This window comes from Amblyomma mixtum, chromosome 7 (assembly GCF_055824585.1).
Source record: "Amblyomma mixtum isolate Tamu chromosome 7, ASM5582458v1, whole genome shotgun sequence".
Classification (NCBI taxonomy): domain Eukaryota; kingdom Metazoa; phylum Arthropoda; class Arachnida; order Ixodida; family Ixodidae; genus Amblyomma; species Amblyomma mixtum.
The window spans coordinates 28541328-28559755 of NC_143018.1; the positions used below are offsets into that span (position 1 = coordinate 28541328).

The 18428-nt window shown below is 46.1% G+C and overlaps 2 protein-coding genes across 2 annotated transcripts in view; one reads left to right on the forward strand and one right to left on the reverse strand.

The window, feature by feature from the left end:
• The first annotated feature begins 6175 nt into the window (after positions 1 to 6175).
• On the forward strand, positions 6176 to 7760 carry LOC149335462 (uncharacterized). Its single transcript, XM_089553926.1, has 3 exons — positions 6176 to 6187; positions 6554 to 6697; positions 7380 to 7760. Exons 1-3 carry the CDS (start codon positions 6176 to 6178, stop codon positions 7758 to 7760), a joined length of 537 nt encoding a protein of 178 aa, XP_089410052.1.
• A 4954-nt stretch (positions 7761 to 12714) lies between these two features.
• Positions 12715 to 18428, reverse strand: part of LOC149335463 (calcium-activated chloride channel regulator 1-like) — a 41643-nt gene continuing 35929 nt past the window's right edge. The window contains exons 10-12 of the mRNA XM_089553927.1: positions 17883 to 18056; positions 17001 to 17288; positions 12715 to 13546 (exon numbers count right to left, since the gene is read on the reverse strand). Of these exons, the coding sequence (XP_089410053.1) occupies positions 12879 to 13546; positions 17001 to 17288; positions 17883 to 18056 (1130 nt within the window). The 3' untranslated portion in view covers positions 12715 to 12878. The remainder of the gene's footprint in view (positions 13547 to 17000; positions 17289 to 17882; positions 18057 to 18428) is intronic.

The following is an 18428-nucleotide window of genomic DNA, read 5'->3' on the forward strand; positions in this document are numbered from 1 at the left end:
ACAAATACAAAGTATACCAGCTAGACTTCAACTACCTTTCATTAGACGCCTACAAGACATATGTAGTTTTCACTGAGCACACACCGGTGTCTCTTGATTTAGAACAAATCTGAGTGCCCCCTCCACCCCCCCCCCCCCCCCCACCCTGCATTGCATGCGATAGCGCAGATAATGAATTTATTTCACTGACAACGTCATGGAAGGGGTGCTAACGCACATTTCGCCCGTCTCGTGAATTAGAAAGGCTCCAATAATTTCCCTTTCTTCTTTCTTTTTGTCCTGGGCTCCAACGTGCATCACAGACGTAGCGTCATATACCGGGAAACAATCTTCGCAACTTTATCAATGCTTCACCAATTGTTCTTCTCCGGCCAGTGATAAAACAGCCCCTCGGTGCTTTCTTGGAACTGGGAGTTTCGTGAGCAACCCGATAAATGATTCCAGGAGGCATTTTTTATTGCTGCTTCGATTCTGATAACACTTGCGCTAAGCTCGATAGTCTGAGGCTGTAACATACTCCAACAGGCTTTTTTCTTTCCGGGAACAAAGACTATTATCACACCATGTCGCAAGGCAGTCACTGTGCACGTAACCACCTATGCTCCTAGGCAGCTGTCTGCGGTTATGTAACCAAGGCAAGACAAGACAACGAATGAAAAGAATCTCCGCCTGTCTTGGACAGTGCCCTGGTTTGGTTTGGTTTGGTTTATGGGGTTTAACGTCCCAAAGCGACTAAGGCTATGACAGACGCCGTAGTGGAGGGCTCCGGAAATTTCGACCACCTGGGGTTCTTTAACGTGCACTGGCAACGCACAGTACACGGGCCTCTAGAATTTCTCCTCCAAAGAAATTCAACGGCCGCGGCCGGGATCGAACCCGCGTCTTTCGGGTCAGCAGGCGAGCACCGTAACCACTGGGCCACCGCGGCGGCGGACAGTGTCCTATCTCAGCCCTAACGACTACGCACCGTCCCCCCCCCCCCTTCACACAGCCGCACCTCCAGCCTGAGCAAAAACAACCCACTCCCCCCGGCACTTGAACAAAGGAGCGCCTCCTTCCCTTTCCTGCCTAGCCTTGTCTCCACAGAAAGCTCTCGGCTTGCATATATGCTGCGGTAGTACTCTCTTCAGCACCGGTCGGGGTGCAGACTGCGCCGAACGTTGTTGTGGCCAAACACAGCACTGTGTGAATTACTACGTTGAAATAAATGTGGCGTCGCAAGTGTGGCTTTTGTTAGCGTATTGGGAGAGTGCGGGGAGATACTGTGACATCATGTAGCAGTACAATTTCTTCCGCCTTGCCTTAATAGTGGACTCTGCTCGCTGGTTCAAATGACGTGACTTTAAAAGTTCATCTGTCGTTGAAACTGTCCTCCGATTCCTCCTATCCATCATTACCTGAGGTGGACTTGTCCTGCTTTGAAGGGGCGCAGTGCGATGATCTAGGAAAGAGAAGTATGGATTATGGACTGTTCCTGGAGCCTTCTTTAGTGAAGCCTCCCTACACAGCCCACTTGACCGTTATGTTTCAGTGGACATAACCCGGACGGGACGTGTCATGAACTAAATGCACTCAGCAGCGTACACAGTGAATTCACTGCACGCCAACTGCGGACCATTATCACTCACAAGTATGGTTTCAATCCTGTAGGGGCAAAATGCGCTCTCAATTTCTTCATACTGGCTTGCACAGTGGCAGAAGTAAGCTCATGAACTTCCAAGAAGTTGCTTTAGTAATCAGCAGTTACTAGGAAATTCCGACCTTTGTACTCTATTAGGTCTGTACTGACTCTGTACTGTGGACACTTGGGTTCTGGATGGGGTAAGACATTCCCCATTTGTTGAGCATGGCTACAATTCTTACGCATTTCACAAGTCTGGACGAACTCTTTGATCTTAGAGCTGATTCCTGGCCAGAAAATGCCCTCTTCTACTCTCTGCAGACTGCTTTAGATTCGTAGACGGGATGCATGAAGAGCCTGCTTCATCTCGACACGCATGTTTGCTGTGCAACAACTCTTTGGTCGTCGTAGTCGAAGTCTACATCAATTAAAAGCTCCCCACGGAAGGTGAAGTACGCGTATTTTAATTCTAGAAGATTTGACCTGGCGTTTGGCCGTAGTTCCTAAATCAATCTTATCAGTTTGCACATCGAAAAGTCGGTTTGAGTGTTTTCCTTGATTGCGTCAACAATCTGGCACATGATATGTTGACGCCAGACAACGACAACTTCCTCTGCTGATGGTCTGCAGCCTGTGTCCTTTAGGTACACTCTGGACATTGGATCAGAAACAACAGTCTGTCTTATTTCGTAGTACTCAAATGTGATGTCAAACCTCTGCACATGTCGCAACATGCTCTGAAGTTTGGGTATCTTGTCAAGGGCTTTCTTTGTCATGCTCTGCAGTGGTTTCTGTTCGGATATGACTGCAGCACACGTGCTAAACGTATATTATATGAAACTTGCTCAGGGCAAACCAGATAGCCAGCATCTGTTTCTCTATCTAGGCATAACTTTTCCCCGGTGCAGTCAGAGCTCGGCTGGCATAGCAAAATGAAGAGACTGTACGATAGCAGTGAACCAGCGCAGCTGTGGTGAGTGATTCGCGCTGGGGCGACAAGGGAAAGCTGACGTCATTGCGATGGTGGTTGGCGCTATTGGTCGTAAGAAAATATATACCGGGTGTCCCAGCTAAATGTAACCAAACTTTTAAAAAAGGCGAAGTGTCCTAGTCCAGTGAAACGAACTCAGGGTTGTTCATAGTCGCGTGGCCTAGTCTTGAGTATTTTTTTCGCTCTTCAAAGCTAATTAATTAGCTAAGTTCAATTAGCTAACATTTTAATTATTAACTTTAGGAAGAAAGTGTCAATGCAAAAGATTTAGATCACCTCGAAAAACCGCTAGTAGTGCTGTTTCCGTCAAGTTACGTCTAAAGAAAGTCGCAGGCAGGTTTGGCATACAAGTGGTTTTTACTGCTGAGAATAAGGTTGGCAAGATTTGTGCCGCCGTCAGGAGAAGGATGGAAGAGTCGAGGCACATTGCAGGAGCATGCGCTGTCAGACACGCCAACAGATACGTGCCGTGCAACATGGGCGTTGTGTACAGAATACCCGTATCATGTGGGAACATTTATTATGGGCAGACTGGAAGGTGCCTCAACGTCCGCCTGAGAGAACACGAGAGGTGGCTGGGGACGTCTGCCGCTTCTTCTAATCTCGCTCTGCACTGCCGTGACTGCAGTAAGGAAAATGACAGCGTGTGTACTCCTGACTTGGGGCGTGCTGACGTTGTCTTCAGGCACAGGGATCAGAAGTGCCGGGAAATAGTAGAGGCGTATCTGATCGCCACATCGCGCATTCCATGCATTGCAAAACCTTCGGTGGCGTTACACCAGGTAGAACTGGAATATCTTGATAGTACTGCGGCAGTGCAATGAGGCTAATGCGCACGTGTGGTTTGGTTTGCTGTTTGTTTTGCTGTTTTTGTTGTTTTGTTGTTTCATGCTTTGCGCGCCTGCGCGTGCTGGGTTGAAGCCTTTATAACCACGAGTTTTCTAATAAAATTTTCAGTTGATAGTCAGCGCTTGTTTGTTTGCGTGTTTCTTCCCCTGTCTTAGTTTTTCGCGCTGTACATAATGTTGTACGATTTACGTAGCTTCATTTATTGGCGTTAAAAGAAAGTTGTCACGTGACTAGCTGCTCGCTCACTTCTCCGCCCCAATGTGCACCCAAAGTCTCATCGAGGAGAGGACTTCAGAAAAAATGAATTTTATTCTTCAAGGTGCGTCTTGGGACGTTGAAGTGGCACAGTTGTCATGTGGAAGCTTTTTCTTATTGCGCGGGTTATGGTTAAAGGCCGGTAAAAAACTACTTTACGTAAATATTACTTCGCTGCAAATGTCTCAGTAAGCTGTTTCTCAAAGGGATCTACAACTTTTCCCTTGACACTTTTTTCCTCAAGTCAATAATTAAAAAGTTAGTTAATTAAGCTTAACTAATTAGTCAACCTTGAAGAACGAAAAAATACTGCAGACTAGGTCACGCGACTCTAAACAACCCTCATTTGGTTTCAGACGGCTAGGGCACCCAGTGTTTTTTAGAAGCTTGGTTACATTTAGCTGGGACACCTGGTATATGTCTATATATATAGTCGCAAGCCCATGGATTTGTGTCTTCCTGATATTTGTAAAATTATGCCCGGCACTTGGTTCGCTTCCACATTTCGAAGGCTGCCACGTTGTAAGTAGCTTCTCCAGCGTACTGATATCACACTAACAGGTGAAAAACAAAACATACTTTGAACGTTCATTTTACTTTTTTCTTTGTTAACGTGATGTAGCCAATCGTGCTTTGCGTTATACCTATAGACTACAATGCATGCAATAACGATAAACCCAAGCGCTTCGTTTTTGTAAATAAAAAACCCCCCACCCCCCTGCCATATAAAGAAAATATCAGTGATTCAGCCACGTTGACATAGCCGGTCAATATCCGAAACGAGAGGTTGAACCCGCCGGGGCTCGCACATCTTGAGACCGCCACTCTGGAAAGAGGACATTTACTGAGCCGTCATCCACTTTGCAGAATCGCAGTGCTGACGTCCACAGGAAGATGCGCTATGTTTTGTTTACCTTGGGAATATTACCAGGGGTGGTGCTGAGCTTCCTGTTCCTGGTTGTCGCGCATTTCTGGCAGTTTGATATGACAGGTTTTTTCGTTAGTATTATGTGACATTAATGTGCAGCTGTCACTGTCATATGTGCTGTCTGGTGGTCTTCAGCTGTAATTTGCTACGGATGTTGTGTCGTTAAAAGTAAACTTAAGGAAAGTAATAAGGTACTCAAAAGTACTGCAACACCTGCAAAAGTATTGCAACACATGGTACAAAGCGTTTTCTTTCGTTAAAACATGACCTCGTTTCTGAGGAAATTGCGAAATATATTTCTGACTTCTCCTACATACAGCCTGCTAAATGCGAAGGATACAGCTCAATTTTTTTTTTGCGTCCAATCGTCTGGCTTTCCGTATATCAGAGAAAAACTTCCGAGTTCACCGAAAAGTAGCACTGCTTGACAAACTAAGCACGCGACTGCTATGCTCAAATATTTATCGGGAAACGGCGCCAGTTTTTGTGTACCATTGTGCGCGTTGGTTCGTCGGCGCCAAGTTGTATAGTCTGTGAATGGCCACAAGAACTTCCTTTATTGTACGCTGTTCTCTTATTATGTTTAGCGCAGTTGTTATTTAGAAGCACTTTTTTGTACCCCACCAGTCATTTACTGCCTTAATTTGGGGCCCCTGAGCTATACTAACACATAAATAAATAAATAAATTAAAATAAATAAACAAGTTCACAGCAGCGGAGGGCCCTCCGCTGCGGTGTTCCTCATACCAAACCTGCAGCTTCAGCAAGTGAACCACTGACATTCCATACACTGATGGCACCATACATCATCATTCCATACCAACCATTAACAAACATTAGGTAATTAATGATGTTTGTCTTAAATCAGATAGGCTAGGCAGTCGCTAGTAGGTCGTACTCTCATTTTTCATGACGTTCTCTCCTAAACATCGGCCTTAGCGCAATGTCTCAATGTCGCATGCGCCCCTAGCTGCCGTTTCCCATCAGTCATTGCTTATTTGCACCATCTAATCCGAGCAGCGTTCCAGACCTTGTAAACACTAACTCTCTCGAGATTCTGCAGTATGTTGCGTCGAATATGTCGCCGGAACTCGGAAGCTGCCGGGGTAGACCCAACTCGTGCCTTCCTACACGCCGGTGCTGGAATTTGTGACGACATAAAATGAAAAATGACATCACGCTACGCGTACGCGCTTCACGAAGACAAAAGGCACATGGAAGACTTTGCTTTCCTCATAACATGCAGAACGAGACTGCAACAAACAAATGCCCCGCAGCTTCCCCGCGTTCTTGGCTGCCGCCGCGTATGAGCCAACAGCAAGTTTTTTTGACGGCTTCCTGTTCTGCGACTGTGGGAGAGACAAGAAAGAGAGTTGGGGAGAAAGTATCTCGTACACTATAAATCCCAGGCCTTGCATGCTCTGGAATCAAGTCGCTCCAGCTGGCTTGTGACAACTACTAACCAGAAACAGTAATACTAACAAGTACTGAAGTATTCATCAGTCCGTTTGTTGCAAGAAGGATAGTAACAATGATTGCGAACGTAAGTACAACGCTTATTTTCCGCGAATTCTGAGCATTGAGCTCGAAATTTACTTGCACTAGCCCGTTATTGCGGCTTCAACACAACGACATGGTTAGAGCCTACTGGCTTTCTCGTAAAATTCCAACATTACCATGTAGAGAGTGAGCGTTACGATAAATATCAACAGGAAGTTGAATCTATAATAGCGTTTAGAAGCACCAGAATTGAAGCTGCATATTGTGTACGCGGCTCTGACCTGTGAACCCCAAAAAATGCGTTAAGTGGCAAAGGTACGCGAGGCTACTCATTCGAAAGGCAGGCTGCAACGTTATACTTATAATCTGCAGTAGGCGTGAGACGTAATTGCTATTAATATTTTTCTTGTTTCAGATTGTCGTTGCTTGCATCTTCTCCAGCGTCTTGGCAGAAGAAGTGTACAGTAACCAGGGCTACCTGTATGACCGCTTTCAGGGACCGCTTGTAGCAGCGGCTGCTACACCTGGCGTCTCATCCGTGGAGCCCTTCTATGTAAGGCGCTTTTGATCAAATACAATAACCGAAGAATAGCCTTCTGTTCTGATGTTATTTTGACCCAAGTCATGAAGTTCCAAGTTTTAAATGTTTAATCGCTCACAGCGATGATTAAACGGCGGAAAATTATTGTCTTGAAGAAAGATCGCACACTGAGCCAGAAGTACTTTTATAACCGATTGCTCTGTACCTTATGGCTTTCAGCCAATGTTGTTATATTGTACTGCTGCTTCAGTCAAATTCCCAATAACAAAAGGTAGCATAATATTTATAAGGTTGGCTACTTCATACCTAGTTGATAAAGGACCTCCACTTGCTCTAGTAAATACATTTGAAGAGAAGAGAACTGGAGGCTACAAACTGCGTATTTTAAGTAAGGTGCTCCATTGTTTTGAACAGAGCACATTGGAACCAGTCAATGCGCGTGAGCTTGAAACGAACTGAAAGCAAATAAGGTTGTCGGTAGAAACATTGCGGAGGCGTCGATTAAAAGGTCGTTACCGAGCAAGAAAATTTTCGTGAAATGTTTTCGCAGTTCGCGGTGATAGTCTCTGGGAGGCTGAAGTCTATATATATATATATATTTTTTAACATAGTTGGTTACTGGAGTACATTTGGTTATTATTCTTGGCTAAAGATAAGGTAACAAAACATCATTTGCAATGAAAAAAATCTGCAGCCGCCGCAGCCATACAGCTTCGGCTACGACAATGTTGACGAGTACGGCACCCAGTCCTACCACAAGGAGAAAGGCGACGCCAACAACGTGAAGACTGGATCGTACGGCTACCGGGACGCCAGCGGCATCTACAGGCGGGTCACTTACGTCGCCGACGCCAACGGTTTCCGGGCCACTGTCGACACCAATGAGCCGGGCACGGCCCCCGGTTACAGCGCCGACGCAACCTACAACGCCAAACCGATCCGTGTGGCCGCAGCAGCCAAGTCGGCCTCGGCTCCACTGCCTGTCTACGCTGTGCCCCCGGTATACGCTGGTGCACACAACTTGTACGCAGCTCCACATAATGTGTACGCCCTGCGTGCTCCGTGGTCTTCATAAGCCGGAATCTCGTTCAGCTCCAGCTACGTTGTAAAGAGAATTTGTAAATAAATGTATGCAGCTGTGATCGTCCATGCTCTCTTGCAGACTTCTTGCAGTAACATTTCGGCCTTTGATAGCCAATCGTCGCAATACGATTTCTTTATGGGTACCGTTAACGATAGCTCAGAATGAATGTGTTTATAGTGGTTCTTGGTCTGACCGGAATAAAGAGATATTTGTGTTACAGTTAGCGGGTGACCTCTAGTAAAGAAAATGCACTGAACGGTCATCATAAGTGCGCTGCAAGTAACAGTGGGAGCTATGTCGCTGACAACAGCGTTGCCCTTTGTTCCCTATCTTGTGTTAAGAACGCTATTTGAAAGGCTGTGCGCTAAAAAGACGTTCACAGGAAAAAGGATAGAGACGACAGGAAAGAAGCGCAACTTTCAACTTTAGTGACGACAAAAGAAGCCAGGCGCACTTATATATCCGCTGATAAGTAGAGATAAGCTGCGTGACGGAGAGTGAACCCAACAACGAAACAAAAGAGAGCGCAAAAAAGGCATATCTAAGTGAGATTAAAAGAAACCCAAGAATGTGAACATATCAAACACCTGCCGAGGTAAAGGAAAAAAGGGGGTTCATATCGGCTAATAACAATGCATAAAAACATACGGCAATGCATAAAAACAAGAGGCCTACTGTCCGCCGCGCTCCATAAATCAGCCTTCCGATGTCATGACACATGGGGAATAGGTGCTTGACAGCGTCTTATTTGGCTCACTTGACAAGAAGAAAGTGCAGTGGAAGATGCTCTCATAACATGCGTGTACTCGCCGTTCAGTGCACAAGGAAGAACCTCGTATGGTAGAAACTTTATTCAGATTTTCTCTCTATTGGCAGATGTCATATGACTCAGTGCAACTTGGGCTCGTAATATTGCATTAAACCATTGACATAATAGTTCTTTCCCCGGCCAGTCGTGTGTTTTAGTTTCCATTCATTAATATATCAGGTAATATATAGAGGTAATACACGATACAATAAAAGAAATTGACAAGCCATTTTGCTCAAGAGCAAGGTTTGAATGTGCTAGGAAGTAGTTTTCCACAATAACGACTGCTTCTTTATTTTTCAAACGACTGCACACACTTCTTGTTGCAGATCTTAAACACCTTCTGGTATTTACTCTTATCTTCTGATTAACCACAGAGAGCACTGCCACCACTACTTTGTTCCCACCGCATCATTCTCCTTCTTTTGTTGCTTTTATTCACGGCAGCGGCGTCTTTAACGCACCTTTCAGACACGCTAGGCATTAGCCATTCTGCCTGGTCCGTGTTTGGTGCGAGGCTGATGCGTCTGGGCGACGCACGGAGGTTTCATAGGCAAGCGCGCCGTAGCTTTCCATGACATGAACGGAGGCGGAGTATGTGTACGCCATCCACCTTCTGTTCGATCCTGCCACATAGAATGACGTCATGTAAAGTTCCGCCGCCCCTGCTGCTGCCTTGCCGCAGACTACGTTAACCTAAATTCACCACGTAATGCGAAACTCTTGCTCGTGCTCCATTGCTAATGTGCGTTGATTTGACACTGTTTTCTTAATGTTTGTAGACAGCTCATATACGTAAAATATCGCATCATAGGAATAAATACCGTTGAAAAAAAAACGTAACTATGATGTTTAATGCTTGCTTCCCACGAGAAAATCCTATGTTCAAATGTTTTTTTTTTCTGTTTCTCTGACGCAGAAGGACCACACACGGAATGCTGGGATAACTCACCACGGCCAGTAATGTCAGAGCATTTACTTAGTAAGTCTACAGACGAGGGTCCCAGATTCGCACTTTCCGTTTGCCTATTCACCTCTCAAATTCTCCCTTACTATTGCATTAAACCAAACCTGAATTAAGCGCAGTGTGTTCTACAGAGTCACCTGCTAATCGCTGAAACCGCGAAATATCGGTCGTAGCGATGGCTATAGCACGCACATCGTCAAATGGCATCGCTCACAAGATGTCGACTGCGCGCGCCCGTCTTTAAAGGCAGGGCATGCACATGTATGCTCGCGCCAGCCCAAGCCGGCGGCTAGAATCGCACATGATGGGCTCTTCTCATTGAACGTTCCCATGGCAACCACCTCACAGTATTGATGTAGGCGCCTGAGAGAGGAGGGCGTTCCCGGCTTTCTCCGTGCTTCAGACACTGTCAAAAAATCTCTGCCTCTCCCGTAACCGAGAGTAGAGTAAGCATGAAATGTTTACGGGCATAACACGAAGCGTACGCGGACACGACGAGACGCAGGCCTGAGAAGAATGTATGTGCAGCGCGTTCGAAACTCTCTAAATTGCTTGGTTTGGTTTCGTTTATTGGGGTTTAACGTCCCAAAGCGACTCAGGCTATGAGGGACGCCGTAGTGAAGGGCTCCGGAAATATCGATCACCTTTCTTTCTTTAACGTGCACTGACATCGCACAGTACACCGGCCTCCAGAATTTCGCCTCAATCGAAATTCAACCGCCGCGGCCGGGATCGAACCCGCGTCTTTCGGGTCAGCAGCCGAAAGACGTTCAAATAAAGATCATTGGCTTTAAAGAAACCGCTTTAAAACTCTCCGCGGTCTGAACCCCTATTATTCTGTATGGCGAACATTCAATATTTATAGGAGAGCCTTCCTATACAGAGTAGGAGTGGCATAGTGTGTAGAAGAACAATGCACGCAGGGAAGTTGTATCTAGAAGAGATGCTGCCGAAGAGAGAACGATGCTTGAGCAGCAGAGGTCACTATTGTACTAGTCACCTCCAGTTAACAGAGCTTGAGGCGGACTGGACATATCGCCACTTTGATGCCTCGTTCGAATACTTGATGTTCTATCTGAGAGAAAAGATGTGCCAACCACGAAAATATCATGAGAAGAAACAGGGGCGGGAGTACGAGAGCAGTTCACTTCTGTTGCACTTAACAGTGAGAGGGAAAAACAGGTTATGAGCAGATGGAAAGCGTAGAAACTGTCGCGTGAAGTGTAACTTCCACACTCGGGCACAGCGGTTCGCTCCACTCCCTTGCAGTTAGCTTTCGCAGATAGAGGAGGTTGTGAGGAGAGGCAAGACACATGCATTCATGCAGAAGTATCAATCAGCAGTGAAAAATGTGGCCCTTGTTTCTTATTCGACACATACACTATCAACGTAAACACACACTGATAAACATGATGTCAAAACGCGTTATACTGGATGTCAGCTCTATTTATTTGCTAGAGGAGGTTGAAAATCCTAACAAGTTTTTCATCCCACTCTCAACTTTCCGAACCACAAAACTTTAACATGCGCTGCCTGAGTACTTTTCAACTTTACGCGATGCCTGTACTTGACATAATGGCACAAGAAATTCAATAACATCGCATCATCAGCTGATATTTACTGCGCTTGCAAACGCAGACGCCCCCACAGCGCGCGTAAGGCTTAAAGGTAAGCTATTGCCTCGTTTTTGTGAATTGTTCATTCTTCATTCCTTTACATCTGATACTCGGGCGTTGCCAAGATGTCGGATAGGAGCGCATTTTAATTTTCATAAACATTGAATTTAACCGTAAAACATCTTAGTGTTTTGGTGCTTGACCAAAATATCAGTTCACCCGCTTTTCGCCACAGCTATAATTCTGTGCTTACCAACAATATGTTTACCAATAATTTCATTCTTCTGCTTATAGGATTCGTCTGTTTTGTTTAATTCCACCAGCTTAGCTCCTGTCTTCCAGAAAGAGAAACCACACAAGGAAAAACATAAGAAAAAAACAGCTACAGCTTATGCTTTTGCTTATACTAGGCGTTTCATGAAAGACTAAGTGATTTTCAAAAATAAGCTTCTTGGGGTAAAAACATGGCTTTGCTGCATAGCGTTAACAATGTTGGCGGACACCTGAAACCCGGTGAGTCGTCATAAGCAGTAAGCTGGTTAACACTCTAACACACGCCACCTGTTTCTCTAGTAATTTGACTAGTAATGCTTTCCCATTAAAATATATGGTGTGCCGTCTTCAAACATCGTGACAGCTATTGGAAATCTATTAGAAACATTGCAGCAAATTTGATTCTTTTGGAATAATTTTGAACTTACACGAATGGTTCCTTCAGAGAAATACCAGATATTCGATTCGCTATTCGAAAATTTCAAATATTAGCGGGCCCCTAAAATTTGGGCACCCTGCTTGCTTCTGACGCGACTGTTTTTATTTCCTCGGCAATGTACGCTAGGCGGGCTGAATATCTATTGCTTTCCAAGAACATGAGATAACAAATAACAATTAAGGCCGGCACTCTTTTTCCACATAATATATGAGTTCAATACACACTAAACAATTCGAATATTTTTTGGTTATTTCGCTCGTGTTTGTACTGGACACTGCGGAGGTATAAACTCTTCTCCTGCAGAGCGGCCACTTTTTATTTCAGTTTATTGCCATTTTTTTTATTTTTACTGCTAGTCCCTAAGGGCTATAACAGGAATATAAAAACATAAAACCTACCAGTAAAACAAAATAAACAAATAGAAGGGCAGTCAGATGTTCGGCAGAATATAACTGTATGTAATTAAAGAAAAAAAGATACTGACATCAGCAGACAAAGTTTGATCAGAAAAAAACACGCGGCACCTAATTGCAGTCGAATCCGGATATACGAATTTTGAAGGGGATGGCGAAATAATGCTAAATGTCAATAATTCGATACATAAAAGTGACAATGCAGAAGCGTTTCTGTATACTAGAACAATGAATTCTTCACATCAAGGCAGTCAAGCCTTCCTGCAGCGACATGCTGCCCGCCGGCAGACTGGAAGCCCACCGCTCGCTAGGCCTTAAAAAGCGGCTTTAATATTTCTTTTATAAAGCTCCACAACACTGCAAATCCGATCTCGTCGGTATATGAAATTTTATTGCAACATAACAAACATTTTCCTAAAAATTCTGGCTCTCAAGCCAACCATCGTGCCACGCATGACAAAGTATTATGCGTTTCACTCCAATGCAACGGACCCTTACATTCCGTGCACACGGAACGCTAGGAAAGAGTTTCTAGCGTTTTCGATAGTCTGCCAACCCGCAGCTTAACAGTGTTGGTATTTATCGAACTGTCATCACACTAACCAGGATGGCGATAACCATAAGTGCGCTGACACCACCACCCCCATCCACAGCGACAGAAACGCGTTGGCAATCTGGCAGCTCTGGGCATGGCCTGCAAAAGTCGAAGCTCTGTCTTTTAGCGGCCCATGCTTTGTCGCGACATACTCGCTTTCAGTTGTCTGTCTTCCAGGCTCTTCTGGTACGTGTTCCGCAGTTGAAGTTGCCGCTGCAATAGTTGCCCTACGGGTGTATGTCGTAAAGTGTGTTTTAATAGATACCGCTGACTCTATAAGAACTGTCCCGGTTCCTGTCTTCCCGGTTGGCGCTGCTTGTGATGCTGTCGGGATCACCGCTCCTTGCGTGCCTACAACGGTAGCTACCTCGGGGGTTGTCGAAGCCGGCTGCGTGTATGACACTTTCACAGCGTTCGACGGGTTGGACTTCAGCCCATCGCTATTAGCGACTCTAGCCGCGAGGTAGGCAGTCCAGCTTATGGTGGCGTCGTGTTGAGGCGTCCCGAAGGAGCGGGGCAGAGACACGGTGACTTTGTGCTTTGTACCGGGTGGCAGCGGGTGTATATTGCCTTCGATGATGTCCGCCTTTGTGATCTCTGCTTGCTTAGCGAAGTCCGTCTTCAGCTTTACATAATCTTGACTCGCTCGTATATCCACTGAAAAAGCTGTAAAAGAAAATTGAATGTTGCTGAATGATAAAAGAAATAGCTCAGATGGTACAGGCCCTCTGCACCAATATTTCCATCTAAAGTGTCAATATAACGCTTATGCAAAACGAGGACTCGAATTTGCTTTGAGTAACAGCGCGCGTGCTTACTGCTTATCACAGGCGTGTGGAAACAGATCATCGTTTAGATTCCCATGCTTAGAGAATAAACTTTCAGCCGCGTTTCTAAGCTTGGCTCAAGATGTACGGAACAGTAGCTTTTCTTAGTTTCAGACATCGCCTCCGACGCTTCTATTAGGGCAGTTTCAAAGTATTATCCGTCAGACAACTGAAGAAATGTTTGCCCCTGTAGTTCCGGGGCCATTCCTAGAATGCTTTTACACTACATGTATCGGGGAAGCCCACAGCGAATTTTTGAAAACAGGCTTTTTGAGCTAAAAAGATGGTTTTTAAGGCGCAGTGATACTAGTGGTGGCGGACATAAGAAAAAAGGTGATTAAGTTAACTAAAAACCTCATTAAGATAATTCTAATATTGATCATTTTAACCCTTATAGATTATAGTTTACTGGGGTTTAACGTCCCAAAGCAACTCAGGCTATGAGGGACGCCGTTGTGAAGGGCTCCGGAAATTTCGACCACCTGGGGTTCTTTAACGTGCACTGACAACGCACAGCACACGGGCCTCTAGAATTTCTCCTTCATCGAAATTCAGCTGCCGCGGCCGGGATTGAACCTGCGTCTTTCGGGTCAGCAGCCGAGCGCCGTAACCACTGAGCCACCGCGGCGGGGTTAACCCTAATAGCTAGGCATCTGGTAGTATTTGGAGGTTTGTACCTGGCCATTACAAAAAGAGAATTCAGTTTCTACAATTTCGAAAACCCGATTACTCTTGGTACTATGTCTCAATACGCACGATTCGCAAGCCGGGCAGCAGTGAGCACAAGCCGACGCCTCACTGTTCACGGAGTTTCATTGCGTAGTATCCACGTGACCACCCTTGTACCGCCCACACTGCGGTGCTAACCTCTGCTCGCTACTTCAACCGAGGCGAAGCAGAGAATGCGCCACAAAGTCGTACACTAGTGGCGCCGCCTTGCGCCCACTCCGGGCGCGCGATTTTCCAATCGCGCGGGAAATTGAAGAAATTCGTTCTCCGGTGGCATTCGTGCCCTCGAATTTCTAAAAATCTCAAAAAGAGTATCTTTATGGCCAGCTAGATCTCTAATTGCAGCCAGGTTCTAATCGGTAATAGTTAAAGGTTAACTATTAAAATTTAGTTCCCCAGAAGTATAGAAACATGATTCAGGTTTTGGCGAATTCAGACCAACTGTCCCAGCTTCTCGCCCACAGAAATTAACTTTTTTTTCTGGCGACCAACCAGATTAGTGTTATTATAGCGGACAAGCCATTTTTTTCCGCCGCGGTGGCACAGTGGTTATGGTGCTCGGCTGCTGACCCGAAAGACGCGGGTTCAATCCCGGCCACGGCGGTTGAATTTCTTAGGAGGAGAAATTCTAGAGGCGCGTGTACTGTGCGATGCCAGCGCACGTTAAAGAACCCCAGGTGGTCGAAATTTCTGGAGCCCTCCACTACGGCGTCTCTCATAGCCTTAGTCGCTTTGGGTCGTTAAACCCCATAAACGCCACCCGATTTTTTTTGTACCTGAAGGCGCCTATTTGCAATAATTAGTGGCGGGACTCTCTGAAACACCCAGCATGCCGTGGTGTACAGTAACGAGAAGTAGTTCAAGAGCACATTTAAGCTGCCTGCCTCCACTATGGCGTCTCTCATAGCCTTAGTCGCTTTGGGTCGTTAAACCCCATAAACGCCACCCGATTTTTTTTGTACCTGAAGGCGCCTATTTGCAATAATTAGTGGCGGGACTCTCTGAAACACCCGGCATGCCGTGGTGTACAGTAACGAGAAGTAGTTCAAGAGCACATTTAAGCTGCCTGCCTCCACTACGGCGTCTCTCATAGCCTTAGTCGCTTTGGGTCGTTAAACCCCATAAACGCCACCCGATTTTTTTTGTACCTGAAGGCGCCCATTTGCAATAATTAGTGGCGGGACTCTCTGAAACACCCGGCATGCCGTGGTGTACAGTAACGAGAAGTAGTTCAAGAGCACATTTAAGCTGCCTGCCTCCACTACGGCGTCTCTCATAGCCTTAGTCGCTTTCGGTCGTTAAACCCCATAAACGCCACCCGATATTTTTTGTACCTGAAGGCGCCTATTTGCAATAATTAGTGGCGGGACTCTCTGAAACACCTGGCATGCCGTGGTGTACAGTAACGAGAAGTAGTTCAAGAGCACATTTAAGCTGCCTGCCTCCACTACGGCGTCTCTCATAGCCTTAGTCGCTTTGGGTCGTTAAACCCCATAAACGCCACCCGATTTTTTTTGTACCTGAAGGCGCCTATTTGCAATAATTAGTGGCGGGACTCTCTGAAACACCCGGCATGCCGTGGTGTACAGTAACGAGAAGTAGTTCAAGAGCACATTTAAGCTGCCTGCCTCCACTACGGCGTCTCTCATAGCCTTAGTCGCTTTGGGTCGTTAAACCCCAATAACGCCACCCGATTTTTTTTGTACCTGAAGGCGCCTATTTGCAATAATTAGTGGCGGGACTCTCTGAAACACCCGGCATGCCGTGGTGTACAGTAACGAGAAGTAGTTCAAGAGCACATTTAAGCTGCCTGCCTCCACTACGGCGTCTCTCATAGCCTTAGTCGCTTTGGGTCGTTAAACCCCATAAACGCCACCCGATTTTTTTTTGTACCTGAAGGCGGCTATTTGCAATAATTAGTGGCGGGATTCTCTTAAACACCCGGCATGCCGTGGTGTACAGTAACGAGAAGTAGTTCAAGAGCACATTTAAGCTGCCTGCCTCCACTACGGCGTCTCTCATAGCCTTAGTCGCTTTGGGTCGTTAAACCCCATAAACGCCACCCGATTTTTTTTGTACCTGAAGGCGCCTATTTTCAATAATTAGTGGCGGGATTCTCTGAAACACCCGGTATGCCGTGGTGTACAATAACGAGAAGTAGTTCAAGAGGACATTTAAGCTGCCTGCCCTCCATTACGGCGTCTCTCATAGCCTTAGTCGCTTTGGGACGTTAAACCCAAAAACCCAAATCGATTTTTTTTTGTACCTGAAGGAGCCTATTTGTGATAATTAGTGGAGGGATTCTCTGAAACACCCGGCATGCCGTGGTGTACAATAACGAGAAGTAGTTCAAGAGCACATTTAAGCTGCCTGCCTCCACTACGGCGTCTCTCATAGCCTTAGTCGCTTTGGGACGTTAAACCCCATAAACCCAACCCCATTTTTCTTTTACCTGAAGGAGCCTATTTGTAATAATTAGCGGCGGGATTCTCTGAAACACCCGGTATGCCGTGGTGTACAATAACGAGAAGTACTTCGAGAGCACATTTAAGCTGCCTGCCCACCATTGCCACTCGTCAAGTGGGCACCAGGCCATGTCCAGCTGAGCTTTACCAGGAGACTGCCGTTTTCACCCGGATGTATACCAGCCACAGCGAGGTCTCGGATGTCTCCGGGAGGCACCTGCTCTTCGAATATGTCTTCTGTCACTTGAAATGACCCAGCAGGTATCACCCTCTGGAACTCGCCGACGATTTGACTTGCTCTCCAGGTCGCGTTCTCATCTTCAGAGGTGGTGTTGACGAGAATGAAATGGTCCAACGGGTACTCATATGCCGGCTCAGGATCGGATTCTGCGCAAGCGTTTTTCAGGATATAAATTACAGCTATAGGAGCTTGAAATGGGCGTTCAATAAAGATAGAGTTATGAGTAGCAGTTAGCAAAAGAAGGTTGCCATTTTCGTATTTTGCCGAAACATTCTGTATGCCTTTTAGTTGTGGGATTTTGCGTTTCCGTTCAACTTGCTCGGCCACTAGCTGATTACTTGCATATGCATATGCGTTGCGTGCCCGCTTTACACTCAGAGGGCGTGGTTTCGAACACCAAAGCTGGTGACCTTTTTTTTTCGAATGAGGGGACGTGAGAGGTACCACCTCCTTTAGACACATTTTGTGGACACACTGCGGACAACTTCTGGTGACTGGTTTTCCTTTGCGTGAGGCATAAAATGCTTGCGCATTAATAACAATATTGGCAGCCCCCCTCTGAGTGTCCAATGAATAACCAACTAGACCCCTCATTCACTATGTATACGTAGTTAAACGTAAAAGCGGCGAACACACCGAAGTTCTTACGAGGATGACAGAATCTCCAGTAATCATCAAACTGCAGGCAAGAGGTTTGCGCAGCGATGTCACGATTTGAAACTGACGCCTACCCTGTTCACCTTTAGACGGTAGAAGCAAGGTGCTGGTAAAAAAGCTGCCGGATCCGGGCCTAGGGTCTCCAAGCCGAATCTTTTGGTGGCCTGACACACGGGCCGTGACGGCGTACCTGCCTTTCCCATTGAAGGCGGTGAAGTATCCGCTGTATGTGCCATCGTTCGCCTGGACGTCCGGATCTGCAGTGAGAGAACGCGAGAGAATGAATATGGCAGTCACAATAGAAGCACAAAGCGAGAAATGGAAACTTTTCAGCGTCAGCTGTTACAGCCCTGTGATCTCTTCGACATCCTCTGCATGAAATTATATCATCGCATAGCAAGGTCACATAACCTGCTCTCATTGGTCCCTTTGTCTGCTTACGTGGCTATCAATTATGGGGTCGTTTGACACAGAGCAAGTATCGCGTAGCTGATTAAACTTATTACACATGACCATGGCCCCGTAACTCATATACGACCCCCATACACGGCCATTTTAAGGAGACTCGAAAGGGAACTGCAGCCAAGTTCTGTCTTTAGGAAAAATTGACGTCTGGGCTCTTTGGAGCC